Source organism: Gymnoscopelus braueri, assembly GCF_963280865.1.
Source record: "Gymnoscopelus braueri genome assembly, chromosome: 10".
Taxonomy (NCBI): domain Eukaryota; kingdom Metazoa; phylum Chordata; class Actinopteri; order Myctophiformes; family Myctophidae; genus Gymnoscopelus; species Gymnoscopelus braueri.
The window spans coordinates 33623784-33645344 of NC_137611.1; the positions used below are offsets into that span (position 1 = coordinate 33623784).

General features: G+C 41.6%; 2 protein-coding genes across 5 annotated transcripts; one reads left to right on the forward strand and one right to left on the reverse strand.

The window, feature by feature from the left end:
• The first annotated feature begins 268 nt into the window (after positions 1-268).
• Positions 269-11917, forward strand: septin2 (septin 2). 4 transcript variants are annotated; one of them, XM_080440907.1, is made up of 13 exons: positions 269-424; positions 1393-1448; positions 2406-2520; positions 5819-5905; positions 6080-6203; positions 6418-6552; positions 6889-7006; positions 7221-7322; positions 7652-7797; positions 8092-8214; positions 9439-9499; positions 9945-10034; positions 10340-11917. In XM_080440907.1, the coding sequence occupies exons 2-12, from the start codon at positions 1410-1412 to the stop codon at positions 10023-10025; spliced, it is 1131 nt and encodes a 376-aa protein (XP_080297033.1). In that variant the 5' UTR covers positions 269-424; positions 1393-1409; the 3' UTR covers positions 10026-10034; positions 10340-11917. The 4 variants fall into 4 exon arrangements, with proteins under 4 accessions (XP_080297033.1, XP_080297035.1, XP_080297034.1 ...); XM_080440909.1 differs by having other exon boundaries at positions 270-424; positions 8092-8175; XM_080440908.1 differs by having other exon boundaries at positions 270-424; positions 1393-1433.
• A 1216-nt stretch (positions 11918-13133) lies between these two features.
• On the reverse strand, positions 13134-20547 carry stk25b (serine/threonine kinase 25b). Its single transcript, XM_080440962.1, has 11 exons — positions 20059-20547; positions 18693-18923; positions 18390-18446; positions 17820-17928; positions 17260-17417; positions 16759-16944; positions 15975-16120; positions 14561-14666; positions 14314-14391; positions 13650-13786; positions 13134-13473 (listed from the first exon to the last, which is right to left on the reverse strand). Exons 1-11 carry the CDS (start codon positions 20089-20091, stop codon positions 13434-13436), a joined length of 1281 nt encoding a protein of 426 aa, XP_080297088.1. The 5' UTR covers positions 20092-20547; the 3' UTR covers positions 13134-13433.
• Positions 20548-21561: the final 1014 nt, after the last annotated feature.

The following is a 21561-nucleotide window of genomic DNA, read 5'->3' on the forward strand; positions in this document are numbered from 1 at the left end:
TGGTACTGGAGAGAGTTGTGACTACTGGAGATATTTGTGACTGTACTGGAGAGATCAGTGTCTGTTCTGAGAGATCTGTCTGTACCGAAGAAAGCCATAGGCTCAGGTACTATACTGATATATGTGGCGCTCTACTGGAGACTGAGAGATCCGTGGCTGTAGCCTAGCTCCAGGAGAGATCCTCCCGTGGCTGTAGTCTACTTGAGAGATCCTGTGCCTGTACTGGAGAGAGCTGTGGCCGTGTACTGTAGGCTCGGCTGTAGTCGTTCACGCCCAATGCATTCTGGTCCGTGTAAAGGAAGCTGCTGCAGCGGAATCTGAAGAATTTGAGGTGTCCATCGGCGTCTGTCTGCAGCCGCAAGATCCGAGTCCACCCCAGTCTTTACTACACTCCTCTGGACATTTGTTGACGACAACCTGCAAGGTAACGTTATATGTTTAATTGTTAAGGAGTTTAAATTGTGTTGGAAAAGCGACACCCGCGGAGCGGCTTGGCTAACGCTACTAGCATCCTGTAGTACGAGTTGTTCAGTAGTTGTGCTAGCTTTGTAGCCCTTTAGCTTTATGTAACTGCTAGCTAAAATGGAACGGTGCTTTTAGCTTGCTGCTTTTATAAGTTTAGGCAGTTCATATGTCTACACGTCGTGTCAAAAGATGGGTGTACAGCGATCCTGTTTTGAAAAGCATAATGTGCGATTCACATGTAAATAACTGACGTTGAACTAAGTTAGCAGTTAACTAACTCCCATCCGAATCCAAGTCCCATCATTCGGATGAAGGTACACAGAGACCGTAGCTCTGATTCATGTTAGCACTTCTTGAAGACACATTTAGCCTCCAAACTATTAGCCTCCAAACTATCAACTCGAGTAACTTTTGTTTGGCTTTTGTCCAGTGTCTTACTGATGTTAGACCTCTAGTTGATTTGTAGTGGTCCATTTTTATTTCAGTCTCATTTTCCCAACTGATTAGATTAGGTAATATGATTGGTGTCATCCCATGATAAGACTTCTTCTTCATATTAGACAGTTAATTTCAAGCACATATGATGACATTATTGAACTGAGGACACTGTTGATGGAGAGCTTGAGCCATCTCTTACGATCAAGTAAAACATATTTAGTTAGATCTAGCTTGTCCAATCAAACAGCAGGAAAAGAGGGCCTAAGGTTTTCTGTGGTGAGAAAGAACTCTCACTATTATTGTGAGTAATCAGTATGAACCAGACTTCCTGTGTCTCACACAAGTCTGCAGTCTAGTAACCTCCATTTTACAAAGGCTTTGCAGGCCTATTGCATTGAGACCATAGTTGAACTTGCAATAGTTAACACACTTTTTTTTTTTACTTGCCAGTGATTGACTGAATGTGTAATTACATCTTTCTTATGGCAGGTTGACGGAGTGGAAATATGTCTCAGGCAGACAAGATGAAGGTACGTCCCACAGAGGTACTACTCAAATGCAGTTTTACACCTGAGCTAGTACAATGCCGTAATACCAGACTTTTACATTTCAGTGATCTTTCTAGTTTAATGACTTGGCAATAACGATGACGAGAATGCATTTTGACACACAATCATCACTGGCATGCAACTGGTATCTTGGAAATGGTTTTCCATGTCTATTTGATCTCAGCTTAGAATTAGAATTATTTAAACATATTTTAACTCGACGTTTCATGTTTTTCCCCCCCTTTTCTCCACTTAATTACCCTGAACATCCCTTGATAACTAACTACTGCAAAATAATGCTACTCTCTGAAGGCCTGGCCACTCAGGCAGATGCTCCCAGCTGCTCTCCAGAGACTGCTGCCACGTGATGACTCACTGTTTTGTGTCAAGTCAACCCAAGGGCCCAGAGGCAGAATATGAGAACATACGCATGTCAGGCTTCTCAGTCACCCACCTTTTGTGAAAGAATGGGGGAGGGGAGGTTTTTTACAAGTCACACAAAACCACAGGGCAGAATTCTGGCTAACAAATCAGCTGTGTGTGCACAATTATCTTTTGGGTACGGTGGGAATTACAGGTACTGTATGGCCATTATCCTACTGGCCTATACACAGTGACACAGGCCTTTTATCATCTGCACACTCTTCTCCTTGTAAGTAACACTGGAAGGAAGGTCTTTAATACTGTAGATGGCAGAGGGCCACAGTGCCTCTTCTGTTCTGCGTGAACAGCTTGTCTCTTCCTGGGGTTTCTCCTCCGGGGGTAATAATGTCATGATGCACTGATTATTATGAGAACCAACGCAAGCGTGTCTAAATTTAACTTGATGGTGTGATAAGGGGATGTTCCCAAGTGAGTACTGAAATTTTAAACATTGATTTATGTGAGAACAAACATAGAGATTTAGTTTTTTTTAAACAGCTGCCATTTTCCTTTCTCCCATTATGTCTATAGCAAGGCCAGTTCTCGAACCCAGAGACACCAGGGTATGTTGGATTTGCCAACTTGCCCAACCAGGTTCACCGCAAGTCTGTCAAGAAGGGCTTTGAGTTCACCCTCATGGTGGTCGGTAAGTGTGCTGTGGCATTTTCTTTTATGTTCTTTTTCTCCTTGTCACTCTGGGGCGTCTCTCAATGATGACAGTTTTCAAGAGCTCCCTTTTAACTCTAAGCACTTTAGGAATGTGATGGCTACAGAAAGCGCTTGACATTGGAGTTATGTATTTCCTTTTTTGTCTCTTTTGGAGGGAAGTTCTGTTTTTTCTTTTTTTTTATTGAGGAAGAGGAAATGACACATTGTCTGCCTGTGCACGATATGCACACAGACCGAAGAACAACATGAATGCTAGGACACTTTTCATGTTCAAGTTAATGATGATATTTCTTGTGATGCTTTGTGCTGATGGTCATAGATTTGTGGCCAGAGGATTGGCAAATGGTCAGTTGTTGTGATCATATGCTTCCTGGTTCTTAAAGGTCTCTTCCATTTTTGTTCTCAGTACAGAGTCACAGTAATTCCTTTGTTCGCATGTGTCTTGTCTTTGAGCCTGTGTGCATGAATGTACAGGTGTATATCTGCTTGCGTGGGAGCATGAGTAGTTCCAGACAGATTTATACAAGTTGTACAGCTAGTGTCAGTTTCTATGTAAACTCTTAGTGTGATTTGTCCGATTGTGTAAAGGCCCTCTCTGCGGGGGTTGGGAGATAGAGGGGGAGTCTATTGTACACTCATCATCCCCCTTTGCCTTAAAATAAACCAGAGAGGAATGTGGCCCTAGCGACTCCGGGAAGCAAATTCACACTGGACATGGCCTGCCTCTCCTAATACTTGAAGAACTGGGAGTGCTTGCTTGGTTTGCTCTCTAAAGACTTTTTCAACCTGTACCCTAAATGAGACTAATTGATCCTCTTCCCCTGGAGGACCTGGCTAGTAAACATACATTTCTCATGTTGGAACTAAGGGGTGTTTCTGATTTGCTGTTATCAGAATTGGCCTTTAATCTATGAAGCTCTTGAAATCAATTATCAGGCAAGGGACTTGTCTAAGCACATTTTGTTCCCTTTTAAGCTTCTATTCGCATATCATGGAATCATGTCATGAACAGATGAACGAGTCAATACAATCACAGATAGCTTCACAGAAGCCTAATGCAGCATGCATGAGAGATGATATGTGTGATTTAGAACACAACCAGTTTGGGTTATTGTTGGCGTAGCGGAGACTGTTGTAGACTGCACCCTGTCTGTCTGTCCATCCGTCTGTGTGTCTGTGAACAGCTAATCTCAGTCACTGTTGGCCCGATAGACGTGAAACTGCACACACTCCCTGGATGCCAGAGCAGAACCTCTGGTCCAAATGTTTCAGATCGGCCTTTTATAGCGCCTCCAGGAGGCATATTTTTTGCAAAACTCATTTTTTAAATATTATTGCTCCTACAGATTTTGTCCAAACATCATGCAAATCGGTACACATAATCTCTATAGTCATGTGATCAAGACGGATCTGTCCAATATTTCATATTCCATCCTAATTGGCGAATTCTGAACATTGCTGGCCCTCAATAACCTACCTGACATGGCGGTTTTTCGAGTTTTGGCCTTAAAGTGTTCAATGTTCTCATTCAAGCTTTTGAAATCTTTGAGACATATGGTGATGATGAAATGTGCTTGCTATGCATTGGGTCAAGGATTCAACTTTTCTCATCCTAGACTTAAGTGTTGACCAACGTTTGTGTAGACTAGAGAAGTGAAAAGCGAGGGGGGCTGGGGCTCACACAGTCTGTCACTGTGGTTCATGAGATTGAGTCTTGGATGTTGGTCTCTTTATACTCATTTTTTCTCACCATATACTGGGCAAACTTTCTCACACTTTCCCCGACTAGGCCTCATGCTTTCCCATGAGAATCACTAAAGTCTCACACATTCGGTGTGTATTTACGATGTCAGTCAGACAGACAGATCTACATTACATGGAACGAGCTTATAGTGTTACTGTAAGTCGAGAAGTCAAGAGAACAGCTGTTGCTACTCACAGCACAGAATATTTTGCCTGTAGAAAATAGGATAATTATTGGGTCGATTTTTTTTTTCTTCTATTCATTATTTATTTTGCAACAGATAGATTGATGCTTCATGTAACTTTCCAGAGGCTTAGCAGTCTCTCTAATGGGACTGTAACGTGAGACTAGAAGAGAACACTCAGGATCTTACTTCCTGCCGTTATTATAATCCCTACAAGTCGATGGCATTGAGTTGGTTTGAGGAATGAAATGATCCAGAAGGGCTTCTCTAAACATTTAGAGCTTGGATGTTACTGAAGGATCAGTAACACTTGCACTCATTCCACAAGGAATGTTTTTTTAACCATCGCAATTCGCAAAAGATGGCTCTGGGGGAAGACTGGGTTAATGTATTTTCCGTATAGCGTGAGGTCCAATGCCTGTCACCAGGATATGTGAGGTTTCCTGCTGCACAGTGTGGTTCTTGCATCTGTTCTGTCTAGAACCTGAATTTGTCTTGATGGAGATGTGATTGAAACTGTAAACCCCTGCATGACTTTCTGGTGGGTGGTTGTGTTTCTTATAAGTATGTCACCTACAGTATATCTTTGGTTGTCTTTTATGGCTTAGGTTAGACTTCAAAGCAATGTTCACGGGAGAACAGAAAAGCCAATGTATTCTGAGGTCTATAGAGCGTCGCAGTTCCCGCCCACTTCCTGTTTTTTTTGGTGCCGGAAGAAAAAACTCAATGCATTTTTCCATTGACATTTCCAAAAATATTTATATCTATTAATTTAAGCCTTGAATCAAGCCATCACGAGATGACATGAATCATGACCATAAAACGTTTTTTTCTGTGATTTCTTTTTTAAATTTTATATTTAATTATATGATATACTATATTTAATAAATACCCTTTGTTTTGCCGTTTTCAACAAAAAAAAAATCACAGAATCAAACGTTTATGGTCATGATTCATGTCATGTCATGATGGCTTGATTCGAGGCTTAAATTAATAGATATAAATATTTTTGGAAATGTCAATGGAAAAATGCATTGAGTTTTTTCTTCCGGCACCAAAAAAAACAGGAAGTGGGCGGGAACTGCAACGCTCTATTGTTGGATTTTCTGATGTTCATTGGTCGAGGGCCGGAGTCGGCCATAACAGAATGGGTAGAGAGCCCGGAATCTGTCTTGAGAGATTATACGATCTATATCAAGAATTAATTTATGAAAAAACAAACATAAGAAGATTACCGTAAATACTAGGGTTCTGCCAAGAGCGAGAATATGTATTATCTCTCTTCCAATTCATTCTTCTATTCCTGCTGATGTGTAATGCATGGTCTTTATTTACCATCCTCTGTAGGTGAATCTGGATTGGGGAAATCTACTCTGATCAACAGTCTCTTCCTTACTGACCTCTACCCTGAGAGAATTATTCCCGGAGCTGCAGGTAATGCACAGATTGATACACTGTTCCCAGTTCACCTCAGCTGAGCGTATCATTCATTAGTATTTCATCCATGTCACTCATACCTGAGACCTAGTAATCTAAAAGCCTAACCATCATATCTGTCTTTGCTTTATCTTACTGTTTCGATTGACTCGTTTCCTTCTCTGACGACAGAGAAGATCGAACGGACGGTTCAGATTGAGGCTTCCACGGTGGAGATAGAAGAGCGAGGGGTGAAGCTTCGTCTGACTGTGGTTGACACACCAGGATACGGAGATGCCATCAACAGTCAGGACTGGTAGGCCAGGGCTCAGTTGATGGAAACTGCTTTTTTTACTATAGATTTGTGAACATGAACATTGAAATGTCGTCCAATGTTTGTGCTCACAAATGTAGGTTAAAATATGCAAGATTGTATGAAAAACATACCATAGGTTAAAAAGCATACTACATATCCAATGGTCTTGAGTGTGTGGCATTGACGAAACTAATCACTCTACTTCTTCTGCTAGCTTCAGTACTATCATCAGCTACATTGATGATCAGTTTGAACGCTACCTCCATGATGAGAGTGGACTAAACCGCAGACATATTGTAGACAACAGAGTTCATTGCTGCTTTTATTTCATCTCCCCACTGGGCCACGGGTGAGTTCACAGACAAAACACACACACATGCGCACATGCACAATTTTGTCTGCTAATTGTGTTGTTTAATCGCCTCCAATTTCTCTTGTTTATCCTGTATGAGTTGTCTCTCCTGATTGGATGAAATTGGTATCCTAACCTGAAAATGCATTTTTTACTTAAAAAGCTGGAGAGATGGGCAGACACCTTGTTACTCAACATCTTGTCTTTCTTTGTCTGACTCAATTTCTCCCTCTGTGGGTCTTTCTCTCTTAATATCCATGTATCTATTGCTTCTTAATATCCATCTATCTATCGCTTGATATCTCTGTCTCTCTGTGCTTCCTTTCATCCCAGTCTGAAGCCGTTGGATGTCCAGTTCATGAAAGCCATCCACAACAAGGTCAACGTGGTTCCTGTCATTGCTAAGGCAGACACGCTGACCCTTAGGGAGAGGGAAAGGCTTAAGCGCAGGGTAAGGACTACACAGCCTGCCATTGGTCTATATCTGCCTGAAGTTATTCATGTTGACCATCTATTTATGGTCCTTTAGTTTTAATTGCAAAATATACATATACGTATATAAAAAACAAAGAGTGGTGATAAAATAAGATGTATGACCAAGCATTAGGACAAACCACACCAATATGCAGTAAAACCTCTGTGGTCCTTTTTATTTTCTTGTGTAGGTTCTGGATGAGATCGATGAGCACGGCATCAAGATCTACCACCTCCCTGACGCTGAGTCTGATGAGGACGAGGACTTCAAGGAGCAGACCAGGATTCTCAAGGTAAAGCCCCCCATCTCCCACTGACCCCTCTGAGTTCCTGCTAATTGAAATCGGGTTGAATTGATCTTTCTTTCCCTGAAAGGAGAGGTGATTCTGTCAGGGATAGTAAAGATTGATCTTGGATATAACAGATCATGAAAGACTGCAAATCATGGGAAGTTTATCAGTATAGCGGCCTAATTCGGCAACCAATATTTGACACTAGATGCCCACTTCATCTGAGACACTTCCACTCAGGAAGGAAGCTCCGTCTTTTCTGTCATGTAAATGCAGCATTATTAAATAGCAGGCGACTGAACCTGGCCATTCTCTGTTGTTCTCTGTTCCAGGCTAGCATTCCCTTTGCTGTGGTGGGCTCCAACCAGCAGATCGAAGCCAAGGGGAAGAAGGTGAGAGGTCGTCTGTACCCCTGGGGAGTGGTGGAGGTGGAGAACCCAGAGCACAATGACTTCCTCAAGCTGCGCACCATGCTGATGTGAGTGTCTTCCTGGAAGAAGGAGGTTTAACGCAACTCCCTCTGTTGTGGCCTCTTTTTGAGAAGGAGACGAATAAGACAATTTAGGCATTTAGCAGACGCTTTATCCAGAGCGACTTGACAAGCCCAAAATATGGGTGCCATGGTTAAAGTAGTTAACTAGTTTTATGTACTGCAGTTTTCCCCTGCACTACGTTATCGCACACCCACTTACATGATAGTTTCTCAAATTGTTTATTCATTTATTATATTTGGCAATTCGTTCATTGTTTATTGTGTTCACATTCTCTGCAGTACCCACATGCAGGACCTGCAGGAAGTGACCCAGGACCTGCACTATGAGAACTTCCGCTCGGAGCGCCTCAAAAGAGGCGGCAGGTTGTCTTCCCATGGTTACATTCTGCCTCTGTCTCCTGCGTACGTACCTGTCTGTCAGCTTGCCTTTCTGCACCTCCCCCCCTCATCAAAGAGCAAACCTCCCATATACGACGGTAGTACAGTATTGGTATACCAGTAAGTTATAGCCAGGTAGATGAATACATGCACAAGAGGAGTTCACTGCTGCAGTGCAAAGTCACTTGAGTCATAGGTCTGGTACGCATAGATGCTAATTCAGGACATGGATATTAAGAGTCAGTCAAAGGAGAAGAGCTTTGGAGAAGAGCTTTGGTCAAGATTTATTCATTTGTAAAGGGATAGTATCCCTCTGTCATGACGGCATAAAGCAACTGACATTTTCTTATTTCTTTATTGTATCATTAATATTAGTATGGCCTTTCTGTAGTACAGTAGTTTTAACATTTGCATGTTGACAACAATTTGGCCATAGTTGTGAATGACATTTGATCATAATACTTTGGGATGTAGTCATGGGTTAGTTATGGGTAGTTTGTAGCATGTATAGTTTGGGTAACTTTGTAGATCGGCAAGGGTCTTATTCATATCTACCATGACTTGTGTCAGTATCATGAACTTAAATCAAAGTATCCTTGAACGTAAACCAAAAGATTCTTTGAGACTTACTTCTGAAGCCAACCCAGGAAACGGCAGTGGTTTTACTGTCGTCCCATTGGTCCGCCATCTGTCCAATGATGGCTGTCTGGCCTGAGTTGTCCAATCCCGCAAGTGGAATGTTGGAGGTACTTTCTTTCTATTGGGGGAGGTTATGGCTGTTCCCTTACTCCTGCACTTGCTACTTTTACTCTTGAATCTTGCTTCTGTGGCTTGCATCTTTCAATTCTTTGTAGTTCTTTACAGTAGATATCCACTTTTCTCACCTGATGTGTTCTGGCTTCTGTCAGAGAAAACTGTCACTAACCCACTGACTCCCCCTTTTCACTTTCTATATGTCGCTTGCATCACATCTGCTTGATGCCACTTGAAATGACCTCACATGCTCTCACACACACAACCACACCAAGAGTCTGGATGCACTGTAGACCTTTACTGTGCATCCTGCTTCTCTGCTGATTCTAAAATGCTCGCAAGCATAGCTAATGCACATTCTATGCAAACAAATTATTTTGCTGTGTGTGGGTTATTTTTATGCAAGTTAAGGTAAGTTCTCATGCAAATATTGGATATTGAGTGCACTTCTCAGACCATCTCACTGACAAACATTTTCCTTGCGTGTTATTTCAGGAAGGGACCAGAGCCGGAGGAAATGGACAAAGACATGATTCTGCAGGAGAAGAATGCTGAGGTGAGATACTCCATAAATGTTATGCCTAATTTATACTGAGTCACGGCTGTGTTGCATGATAAAAGTACACATTTGTAGTTGAAAATAACATTATTTTCCTTGGAAAACTTGTCCAAAGTATGAATTAGCCGTTAAATAACTTTTTTGGTTACAGGATTTCTCCCTGTCGAGTCAGACCCCAATGACATACATTGTAAAGCTCTTGTTAGGAAAACATTAGTCTCATTTTGTTAAGATGTTATATGATGAGTTAATTTTAGACTCCACACAGACGGGAATTGATAAGAGTGATAAAAATTAATGCTTAAATATTGTTGCTTAGAAGGATTTCTAATGGGGAAATGGTATGATGGTAAAAAGGCTGCCGGAAAAATATGTGCAAGTCATGATTGCAGTGGAGAGATTCTATGCTCTGTTCTTAAGTCCAACGTTTCTTATGCTTCAGTTGAGACGAATGCAGGAGATGATTACAAAGATGCAAGCCCAGATGCAGAAGCATTCAGACGGAGAGGGAGAAGGCGTTTGAAACCACATGGTAAGAGCAGGACACAAGCATGTGCTTACACACACCAGATACACACACCAGATACAAACGCCAAAGCACACTCACCCGCACTGCTACGTTTACGTACATCTGAACAGTGTCACATCTAACTCTCTGCCTTGACATCTGTGGATAAACCACTGAGACACGATTATGTCTAACTGTGGGGATTTTCTGAATGCAGCTTGAGTTACGCAAATCTTCCAAACACACAAAGCCTAGCCAAACTCTTGAGTGCCAGGAATGCTTGAATACTTGAATTGTGACAGTGTTCTTTATCCTGCCTTTTCTTGTAGGATTTTAAAGCTGTTGCTTGAGTTTGACCAGAGACGGCAGATGAAGGAAGAAGGAGCAACTAAACGAGAAAGATTAACTGGTCAATATCTGCTTGCCACTATCTTAGTGTATTTCACTTCTTGGGATGTTTTTTAAATATCTAAATATATATACAAACAGTATTATGTTTTATACAGTTTCTACATGCTTTGGTTTCAAATATTCCCTATTTTTAATTATTCATATTGTTTCATTGTATTGGATTAATTCCAATTATTCAAATGAAATAATAGGAGCCTTCTTTAAAAATTGAGGAATATCACTTTTTTTTTTGCTGTGGAGAAAGCCCAAGTCTTGCTGCTACTCCCCAGTGCTGTTTATGGTGGGCCTTCTGGTCCTATGAAACCACTAGCAGATCATATGCTATCTGTTGTTTAGCGTTCTAAATGGGAGAGCCAACTACTGTGAAAGAATAGCAGCTCTTGCTTTTTTCAGGAGCAAAAATGACAACCACCCCCCAAATAACCCTTTTTTCTATGATTAAGCTATGATGCCAATTTGAACATTTTCTTTGTCAAAAGATAACATGTTTTCAGATTCACTCTGGTAAGCAGCCAAAATCAAGTTTCTCTTATAAATGTCAGGGCTCACCCGCTTTCATGTTAATATTATTCCACGGTCCTGCATACAATTATGGACCCTCTCTGAACTGGCATTATTTGATTGGAATAATTCCTGGTGAAAGTCCCTTGTGTGCTAAATTGGGATCAATACGTATTTTTGTAATGTTAACCAGTGAATAGGGATCCCAGGTCGCTGTTTGTTGGCAATTTCACCCTACTTCTTTTGGACTCCGGTATGTTGTGACTAAAATACACTGACTGATGATATCCTCCAGTCTTCCTGTAAACCTGACAGATGAAGGAAACACAAGCTGTTTTTTTTTCTTCTTACTGTAATGTGCCTCTGATGGATTCTGTTCATTTCCCCCTAGCGTTCCATTATATTGTCAAATTCATTAATACTGACTGACAAAAATGTGGAAATGAGCTGATATTGAGTATAACAGACATGCCTATGAGCGGATATATTGCTCCCTTATGATTTCCTTTGTGAAGTTATGTAAGAGAATCATTTCAGTGGACGTCATGCTGTCTAGCCTATACTGTAATGAATTCTTGTTTCCTTGATAACTGAAAACATGTAGGCAAGAACAAAGCCACATGAATGGAGGCATTACATCTCTGAGGAGGTCAAATTACCTAGTTCTGGAAATATTTGTTGCCAGGCAACATCAGTTTTTTTTTACATTCTATCTATAGAATTCCAGGAACCAGGAAATATTTTGTGCTTCCGTGTATTAGTGATGTAGCTTCTTCATTCAACTATGTAATCTTTTAATTGTTCCAACTGCTGAATATGTTGTTGCCATAGTTACAAAAATGTTAAAAGGTGATTTGGTGGGGACAGTATAGCCAACATGTCCCTCACAGCCAAGATCAGAGTTCTTAACATTCCAGTTTATGCGGTTTTATCCAATAATAAACTACCGAAGTTCATGTTGCATATCTTGTAATAAAAAGTTTTTATTAAATCTACGTTCTAGAGCCATTCTTACTATCTTGTTTTACTAGATACCTTTAATTTAACCGTAGCATCATAATGTACTAAATGAATTCTGGACATATTTACCATGCTGTTAACTGAAATTCCTTTGGCATGTCCGCCTCTAGTCTGTGCTTATTACAGGGTTACGGTTTGATTTAACCACTTAAACCCGAGCATCCCGATTCTAAGCATGTCATAATAGGCTAACATTCAGTGGAAATGACAGATCTACAAGCTCAACTCGTTGTGACATGCTGTGAGCTTGTAGAACGGCTATTTTCGGTGATATTTGACCTAGAGGTTGAAAAGGAGGATGCAAAGTATAGACCCCTGGGGAACTCCAGTCAATGGAGTATTATAGGGTTTAAGTGGTTAAAAATGTATTGTCATGCTCTGCCACTCAAGGGAGATTAAGATGTCTGTCAGTCTAGCAGCAGTGTGCCAAACTTAACCACAGATCAGCTGACGCCCTCTGTTACTCTACTAGCAGCAAGAGAGCAGCAAGTGAGGTGAAGCATGGGTGAGTGATAATTTGGCAAAACTGCAGCGTTAGTGCTGTGGGGTTCTGTATTACAAAGAACCAAAAATAATTAGACCCTGTAATATTGAAATTAATGTGAACTGTTACCTACTTATATTTACCGTCTTCATATATTATAGTTAAGTAGAATGTATGAATAGGTCAGTATCACAGATCACTGCATAATCAGATACTTTTAAGTGAGCGACAGCGATGTGTGATCAAGTATTAGCCAGGCTGAAGTCACTCAGAGCACTGGACTGAGATTTCAGGCAGAGTTCATATGGTTCAGATTCCATCTGCACTGTTCCAATAGTTGACACTGCTGCTTGTGAATGACACTCCAACTGAAGGTGAAGGACGTTGGCAATGTTCTTCCAACGACCAAGAACTTTGTGATTATATTGGCCAGCAGGACCATTTAGGATGCACAAAACAGGACCTAAAGCTATGCCATAATAAAATATCTTTAATATCTGATTCTTGGAAGTATGTTTTCTACTGTATTGTTACTGTTGCAAAGAAGCCAAGTTAATTTACTTCCTTCAGAAAATGTAATCTTGTCTTCCCACCTGATCAAACAAACCACTGAGGTACTTTCTAAGAAGCTGAGTAATAAATGACCATTAGCCATTCCTCACACTACCATCTAAAACAACCAAACAGAAACACGCCAAACAAAAGTGACCTTTTTTATAGACTTTATTATAGGACTTTTTTCCTTCTCAACCTAACTGGTATACACAGCGCTCTCAATGTCATGGCTTTTTTTCTTAAATACTCTCCATTCTATAAAGAAAAACTGTAAAAATATTTAATTATAACTAATTAAAAGTTCTCTTAAGGGGACAGGGCAGAGGACAAAGAGGAATCAAGGAGGGTATTTTTCTGTGGTCCTTATTTTATTCCTGGGGCACGGGGCAGTTCTTGGGGGGGGTGGGGAGGCAGAAAGAGGGGTGAGGGGGAGTTACATCCAGCTGGGGGTTTCACCGTGAAGAAGGGGTGGTGTTACCGTTTAAAGAAAACCTGGAGGAAAAAGGAAGAAGTGGAGTTAGAAAGACTACAACATCAAGACTTAATCTTAGCCTTAAACACCTACAATTGTAGATCTGCTTATAATGTCCAAAACATGGCAGGTTGAAAATGGAGGTCTCCTCCCAACAGTGACGATATACTACTGTATATCACAGTTAAATGTTGACCTGCACACTCTCTCCATCATGTGTGTGACCAGGCGGTCAGAGATGCCAGGACAGGACTCCTCAGCAAGGTTGAAGGCGTTCTCCAGTTCCTCAATGGCTCCAACACCACCACCATTCGCTCGTCGCTTCTCCTTCAGCTGAAAAATGATACACGTTTGTATAAAATTATACTTCCACATAGGTGAAGTTACAGCCACTTTTCTCGTCACATGGATCAAGGCCGGATTAACCCTTTGTGGTGCCCGGAGAGACGACCAGGTTTGGTGCCCCTCGCAACAGAATTTCGTCAGCTAGCAAGCCGGGCTTACACATGATGCAAGTTGATTCCTTATATTTCTACTAATCAGCTGAACAAAGACAGACATAAAGGAGCAAAGATAAACTTTAGTAGTAGGATGCTTTTTGCTAAATTAGACATTGCTGACTTTTATTTTTCCCTAAACTAACAGAGGTGTGTGTGTGTGTTTATATGTGTATGTATGTATGTATGTATGTATGTATGTATGTATGTATATATATATATATATATATATATATATATATATATATATATATATATATATATATAAAATGGTATTGCTTTGTTCTAGCCAAGGAACTTCATATGAACAGTTAATTGACATGTTCCGGTTATGCAACCACCGACCCCAAAACTTTGCCGTACCTCTCTGAAGATGGGCGTGACCAAGGCAGACAAACATTGTGACTTCGGTTGGCGATACGGTTTCACCAAATCGGCTGACTGGAAACAAAATTAGGGTATTAGATTTTTTTACCTAAGTGTTAAGACATCATCTCCAAGACTGTACAAATGTATGGGTCCATTTGATTACATACTGTATGTACTCTACACACTCTCACAGAGCTAAATGAACTGTGTACAGTGCATGCATCTTTAAGTGTGTACATACATCGGAATCTGTGTGTGTGTATCCCTGCTGCAATTTGTTCAGGGAGGTGGGTCGGACTGTGGGGAAGGTCCATATGGGGCACTGGGGGTCATCACCATCAGCATCCCTAAAAAAAGAGAGAGAAGCAGAGAAAGAGAAAGAAATAAGCATGTATCATGTATGGAATAACACATTTAAGGGCAATGCTTATGTAGAGGTCCTATGTGTACGTGTGTATGTACGTGTGTGTGTGTGTGTGTGTACACGTACATTACATTACAGTCATTTAGCAGACGCTTTTATCCAAGGCGACTTACAATAAGTGCATTCAACATAGGCAGGGAACGAAACTACTAATCACCATAAGCATTAAGTGCATTCTCTTCTAAAACAAGCAACCAAGAGTATACCTAGCGCTAAAGTAAAAGTGCAATATATCAGCTACCTACTTTCATAAACAGATGAGACTAAATGGGAAAATCAAATGAGCAAGAGCTAAAACAAATAAGTGTATCGAATAAACAAGATCCAATAAAACAATAAAACAAGAGTTCGTACAACTAGTTAACAACAAGTAGGCAAGGCGAAGAGGAAGGGTAGTGTTTCCTGAAGAGGTGGGTTTTCAGCCTGCGGCGAAAGATGGGCAGTGACTCTGCTGTCCTGACATCAGTGGGAAGTTCATTCCACCACTGTTAAACTGGATGCGAGCCGCTACGGGGAGCCAGTGTAGAGAACGGAGAAGGATAGTTGTGTGGGAGAACTTGGGGCGGTTGAACACCAGACGAGCCGCAGCTTTCTGAACAAGCTCCAGAGGTCTGATGGCAGATGCCGAAGCACGTACGTACGTACGTGCATTGTGCTTCAGTCACAACTAATTCATGAATACGAACTACAGAAAGCAAGTAAAACTGAACTACAGCAAACTGCAGTAACAGCACTTCAACGGCCCTACCATAGGTAATGCATTAGATGATTTGTACACTTCGTATGTGCACGTTCCTCACTGTATTATTGTACTTGACTTGGCATTCAAATAAGCTCTGAAACAACAACCACATACCAGCCTTTAGCTGCATATAGGGCCTACTGTATTAGAGGTATGTGCTGGTAAGCTGATGATCCCGATAATTTGTGGCGTTAGTGGTCTACAGGCGTACAGACCAATCTAAAACAATACGAAAGAAACAAAAATCTCTCGTCATAATGAACCACTTTCAACCTGGTGTCCCTATTTTGGGCATGTTATAATAGGCAAAAATAGCAGATCTACAAGCCCACAATGTGTTGCACCATGATGCCTTGTGAGCTTGTAGATTGGCTATTATTTACGAGCTTAAGTGGCTAAAGACAAAGAGACATGGTTGAATCAAACGTTTCCACTGGAAGTGGGAGATCGTGTGTGGAAATGTAGAGTGGTGCACTGGGGACTACTTGCATGTCTGAGTCGTCGGAGCTAGACTCGTCTCCATGGCCCTCTGACTTCCAGCGGCGGTAGCGGTCGATGAGCTCCGTTAGGTAGGGTGTCTTCTTGGTGTAGCGTGTGATGAACTTGTGCTTCACCAACTCCTTGGCCGTCGGCCTCTGCGTAGAGAGAAGGAGAGCGGACAGAAAAAAGATCAGCATTCAATTATATTTTCGTAATCGTAGCATCTTCAAACAAAGAGCCCTTAGTCAAATTACAACGCTTATTTCAGCCTTTTAGCTCAGGGCATTGGGCTAAGTCTGAACATTAGAGACAGTACAATGCAAACCACACCTCCTATCTGAGTAATTCATCCAGTCACAAAAATAGATATGACTAAGCGGTTTTACTTCAAGAAACAGCATTTTTCAACCCAAGCTTGACTCATCAGAGCATGATTTCTAGCTGGTACTAGAAGTATCTAGCTAAGTATTTATTCAAACAATGAGTCTAAAAGCCAAGACATGCTCCCTCCGATGTGTCCTTCCGAAGTAGGAAAATATCCATTTCAGACGGCCTTTCCGATCTAGTTCGGAGAGTCAGGACATCTCGACTCTCGAGTGCAGGAGTTCTGAGGAAAAGTTTTGAGACCACCCATCAGAAGTTCTGAATGACGTCAATTTGTAGTTATATCACCTCCCTTTCCGAAAACTTCGGAAGGAGCATGTATTGTGCTTAACACTGATCCTAGATCAGTACTTCCATAGTACCTTGAGAGGTACCAGATGGATGCCTATAAAACTTCTACTTGACTCACAAAGCGGGGGTCTTTATTGAGACAGGCCTCAACAAACTCTTTGAAAGGTTTGCTGTAGGAGCCCTCCAGAGTGGGAGGGGTGTTCTTAGGGATGAGGAACAAAACCCTCATGGGATGCAGGTCTGAATTGGGAGGCTCCCCTTTGGCCAGTTCGATGGCAGTGATTCCCAAGGACCAGATATCCGCCTGATGGGGAGAGAGAGAGAGAGGTTTTTAACAATTTTCTCCTTTATGTTAATAAAGTATTTCAAGAACTACTGTGCCATTGTCCATTTGTAGTTACAAGGGCTGGGGCTAACTGCCAGAGTTGACCAGCTAAATTTAGATTTTTTTTCAGGAGGAATATTTTAACAAAGTAAAACACATCTTTTACCAAAAGAGCGAACAACACTGAACCTTCCAGCACGTTTAATAGACTGAATATTTAAGCAGACAAGACTGTAACTGAAATCAAATAAACAAGTTATGTGGTTTTATGCGTGGACTGGACTCCGGTCTCACCTTGAAGTCATACGCTGACTGTTTGATGACCTCTGGAGCCATCCAGAAGGGCGTGCCCACAAATGTGTTTCTCTTTATTTGAGTGTCTGTCAGCTGACCGGCCACCCCAAAGTCTGCTAGCTTCACGTCTCCCTGCTCTGACAGTAGCACGTTGGCAGCTGGAAGATGAGAAGGAAGGTAGGAAGAAAGAAAGAAATAAAGACCAGTGCTAATGGTCAAGGCATGTCAGCACGATAACTGAAAACATTCAGTCTACATTAATGTTAACATTTTATCGTTCTAGAATGGCTGTCCATTAAAAATGACTAAAGGTCTTAACAGACGGGGAACGGTGGGCGCTTATCTCTATAGTCATGTGATCAACACGGATCTGTCCGATTTTTCATATTCCATCCTGATTGGCTAAGATTGGCATCAAAAGTTTGCACGTTAGATGAGGTATGATACATTATACGCCAACCCATTTAGCTGAAGGAAATACAATTCTTTCCAGTTAGCTGTACTGAATGAGTGCATCTATTCTCTCCAAGTGTTGCTTCTGCATTATGCTCATAACTTACCTTTGATATCTCTGTGTATCTTCCTTTCAGAGTGCAAATATTCCAGTCCCTTCAGTATTTCCCTCAGTATGGTGGCAATGTAAGTCTCTTCAAGAGGCCCTGGACGCAGCTGAGAAAAACAAGAGAGTGGTTAGAATATGACCCAGATAAATGAGAAATGGATGGAAAGACGGAGACAGAGAAATAGGCAATGAGTTCAGTTCATATGTATGTGTGACTGAGAAAAACAAGCAAAAAGAAAGAAGAACAAATGTGGATCTAAGGATCCCCGTCCGGAACAGCGTGGCTCCAATGTGGATCTCAGACTTCATGTGGTCTTCTATTACATATCTATGACATAGGACTCCAAATTTGGGCAAGATTTCAGCCCGATCAGAGCTCCATTGACTTCAATTATAAAGATTATAAAGACAGACAGACAGAGAGACCGACCCTCTTCTATACTGCTCGTGTCTGAGGAGCCATGCCGTAAAAACGAAAGAAAGAATGGCTTAGGAATCAATATCAGATTCTTGTTATAGTATTATGCTGCCAATTAAGCTTTTTGATGCTAAATTAATATTGTCTTACCAGATCTAGAGCAGAACCTCCTCCTAAATACTCCATGATAATCCATAACTTGGTCCCCTGAGAAAATAGAAAAGCAAGTTACTGGACAAAATGTTTTAATCAGAGAGTCAAACCAGTTTACATTGCATTTCTGATGACAACCACATTCACTATGTCATTAGTATTGTAATGTATGCGTGTCACACGTTATCACAAGGTCTTTGTTGACAGTGGGCCTGACAGTCAAATTCCCGGTTTATTTCGATTTTTCCTCATTATTCAGCTATGATCGATAGTTCCATCTGTGTGTAGGTCTTTCCTCACCTTCAGGTATGATCCGTAGTACTTCGTGACAAAGGGACTGTCACACTGGCTCAGCACTGTGATCTCCTGTTGAATGTCCTCAATCTCATCCTCTGCCTCCTCCAGGTCTATGATTTTAATGGCCACCACCTCTTTAGTGCGATTGTTGATGCCTTTGTAGACCTCTCCGAAGGAGCCCTTCCCAATACGCTCCTGCTTGGTGAAGTACTCCTCCGGGTCCAGCCGGGAATTCTGGGCCACCGATGAAAAGACAAACAGTGGCATTTTGAGTGCATTATGTTTTGTCTGAGTGTTGCTAGTGACTGTGTTGTCTGTGTGTGTTAGCCCGAGTGGAATGAATGTGATGAAAGCGAAAAGATAATTTCCTATCAGTGTGATTGTCACTAGTCATAAGTCATCCAAGGTAAAGTTTAATCTATCTTTTATACTTCAATAAACTCATCCAATGCTCATAAAAAGGCTAATGTATGAATAGTTTATCTGCTACCAGCACTGACCCTTTCAGTCACAACACAATTAGCTCTCCACTCTGACACTGTGTAATTTAAGATGCATGACATTTATAAGTTGAGTGGTTCCACTCCGGGTAACAAGCATTATATTGGGCAAACAATTAACTGTTCTGGTATAATATAACAATTACCATTTAAAAAAATACTGCTGCAGACTTGCCATCGGGAAACATTTTCATTAAAGGACGACTTCACCCATTTTCAAACTATCTTCATATAATTGGTCCTCACTAATGCTCATGATCAAATGATACCGTTTTTTCTACTCAGTTGTGTCTCATAGGAGGGCTGTGGACAGTTCAGAACAACGCCTACCAGTGACATCATCGATAAGCACTTTTTTTGTGGTATTAACACGTGAACAATGGCTTCCATCATATCAGGCGAACTTTCCAGGAATAGAAAGCCTGCAGTTTCTATTAGCTTGGATTCCCCATCAATGATGTCACTGGTAGGCGGGTTTCTGAACTGTCCACGGCCCTGCTCTGAGACATGACTAGTGAGCATTAGTGAGGACCTATTATATGAAGATGGGTGAAGTGCTCCTTTAAATGTGTCATAATATCCGATCCCCATTGTTGTTGACAAGTAGAAGATTAAACTGAATGGATCTGGGATGGGCGTGTACCACCAAGTTTGATCACTATGGCATCGCCAATCTCTGGATGGTGATCTAATGATTCCATGATGCCCCACCACCGACCCACGCCCACATACACACTCTGTATTCACACTCAGAAAGCCTCACACATCCAACCGTCACCTCCCTCGTTTCCCAGACAAGACGAACCCCCATCAGCCTTGTCTGGGAAACGAGGGAGGTGACAGTTCCCCGAATGTAACATTTACTGTACCTGGTTCTGCAAGTCTCGAAGGTGCGCCATCATCCCTTCGGCGGGTCTGACAGGAAAGGAGGGCAGCGCAGCCGCAGCCCTCTCTCTCTGTCTGTGTTATGAAGTTTTAAAGTCTTCAAAATTCTTCTTTTTCCGCCCCCCTCCTCCTCCTCCTCCTCCTCCTCCTCCTCCTCTTCCTCCAACTCCCCCCAGTTAGCTGTCTAGGAAGCTAGGTGGCTATCCAGCCAAGCTAGTGAGATAGATAAACACCCAAGGCTGCTGGCTGGCTGGCTGGCTTTAACAGGGATGTCACTCCGCGGCCTCGAAGTCCCCCAGCAGCGGCCTCAGCGGCCCGACAGGAACGCCAGCTCTGTGTCGTGTGACTCCATGTATATGAGCCGCAAATGAATTAGGCGAGGGGAGAAATATCCATATTTAATTCATATCAAGGAACGCAGTCTGTTCGTTCTTCATTTGTGGCTTCAGGAGGACAAAATAATGGCCCAGACACACTGGTGGCAGTGTTGCCATGTCCGCTTATTATAAGCGACTTTGCGCTTGTTTTCCCTGTAAAGTTGCTTGTAAATATTGGTTGGCAATATTGTTGCTGGTTGCGTTTTTTGGGGCTTGTTTCTAAAGTGTAGTTCCTTATTTGGGCTTGTTTCCGAAATGTTGTTTAAACCAGTGGTTCCCAAACATTTCAAGTCAAGGACCCCCAAATTAATATGCATTTGTCTGCGGACTGAAAATATTCTGTGCCAGGGACCCGTGTGCCAGATTTGTGTTGTTAAAATATTGCACTTTTTTTTCCTCCCAAGATTCTTTTGAAAATAGCAGATCTTCAAGTACTTCAGTTATTTTCAAATAGCCAATGGGCTAAAGGTTTAAAGTGCTCATCATGTGTCCAAGTTGCTTCTTTTGGGCTTGTTTTCATAGACCTGGTTGCTTATTTCTCTCACTAAACCTGGCAACGTTGCACACTGAGCGCCTGCGCAATGAGGCGTTTGAGAAACTAGGTTTGTGGGAGTTGTATTTTCTGAAAGCTCGTTCATTCTGCTCTGTCCAGGTTAGATGATAGCAGTGGTGGAAAAAGTACGATACTAAAAGTATCGTAATGTAGAAATACTCCGTACACAAATTCCGTATTCAAAATGTACTTGAGTAAAAGTACAAAAGTATTGGTATCAAAATATACTTAAAGTACCAAAAGTAGAACTCATTGTGCAGAATGTCCAGTTTTATAAGTTTTCAAATGCATAAAAATCATTTGAAAATATCAGATCTACAATGCGTTGCATCCAGAGTCTTGTGATGCATTGTGAGCTTGTAGATCAGATATTTTCAGATGGCCGAAATGTAGTGGGCTTTTGATTGATTGATAGAATACTTTATTAGCAGTTTGCAGAACAAAGCACAGGAAGGTACAGTTCAATACAAGGTCAGCGAAGAGGATTTAACAAGCCTATGGCTTGTTTCCATTAGGGTCCTTGGTAGCCCCATTTAGAACCTCTCCCTCCGCTGTGT

What these genes read in the sequence shown, in the direction of transcription:
- septin2 (XM_080440907.1), top strand. Translation starts at nt 1,410, where the DNA reads ATGTCTCAGGCAGACAAGATGAAGGTACGTCCCACAGAG. An exon ending in AATTATTCCCGGAGCTGCAG is followed by an intron (nt 5,906 to 6,079) that starts GTAATGCACAGA and finishes CTCTGACGACAG; the next exon opens with AGAAGATCGAACGGACGGTT. An exon ending in AAGCTGCGCACCATGCTGAT is followed by an intron (nt 7,798 to 8,091) that starts GTGAGTGTCTTC and finishes CATTCTCTGCAG; the next exon opens with TACCCACATGCAGGACCTGC.
- stk25b (XM_080440962.1), bottom strand. Translation starts at nt 20,091, where the DNA reads ATGATGGCGCACCTTCGAGACTTGCAGAACCAG. An exon ending in GAGGTTCTGCTCTAGATCTG is followed by an intron (nt 17,929 to 18,389) that starts GTAAGACAATAT and finishes TGTTTTTCTCAG; the next exon opens with CTGCGTCCAGGGCCTCTTGA. An exon ending in AGCTCCGACGACTCAGACAT is followed by an intron (nt 14,667 to 15,974) that starts GCAAGTAGTCCC and finishes CTCTTTTTTTAG; the next exon opens with GGATGCTGATGGTGATGACC.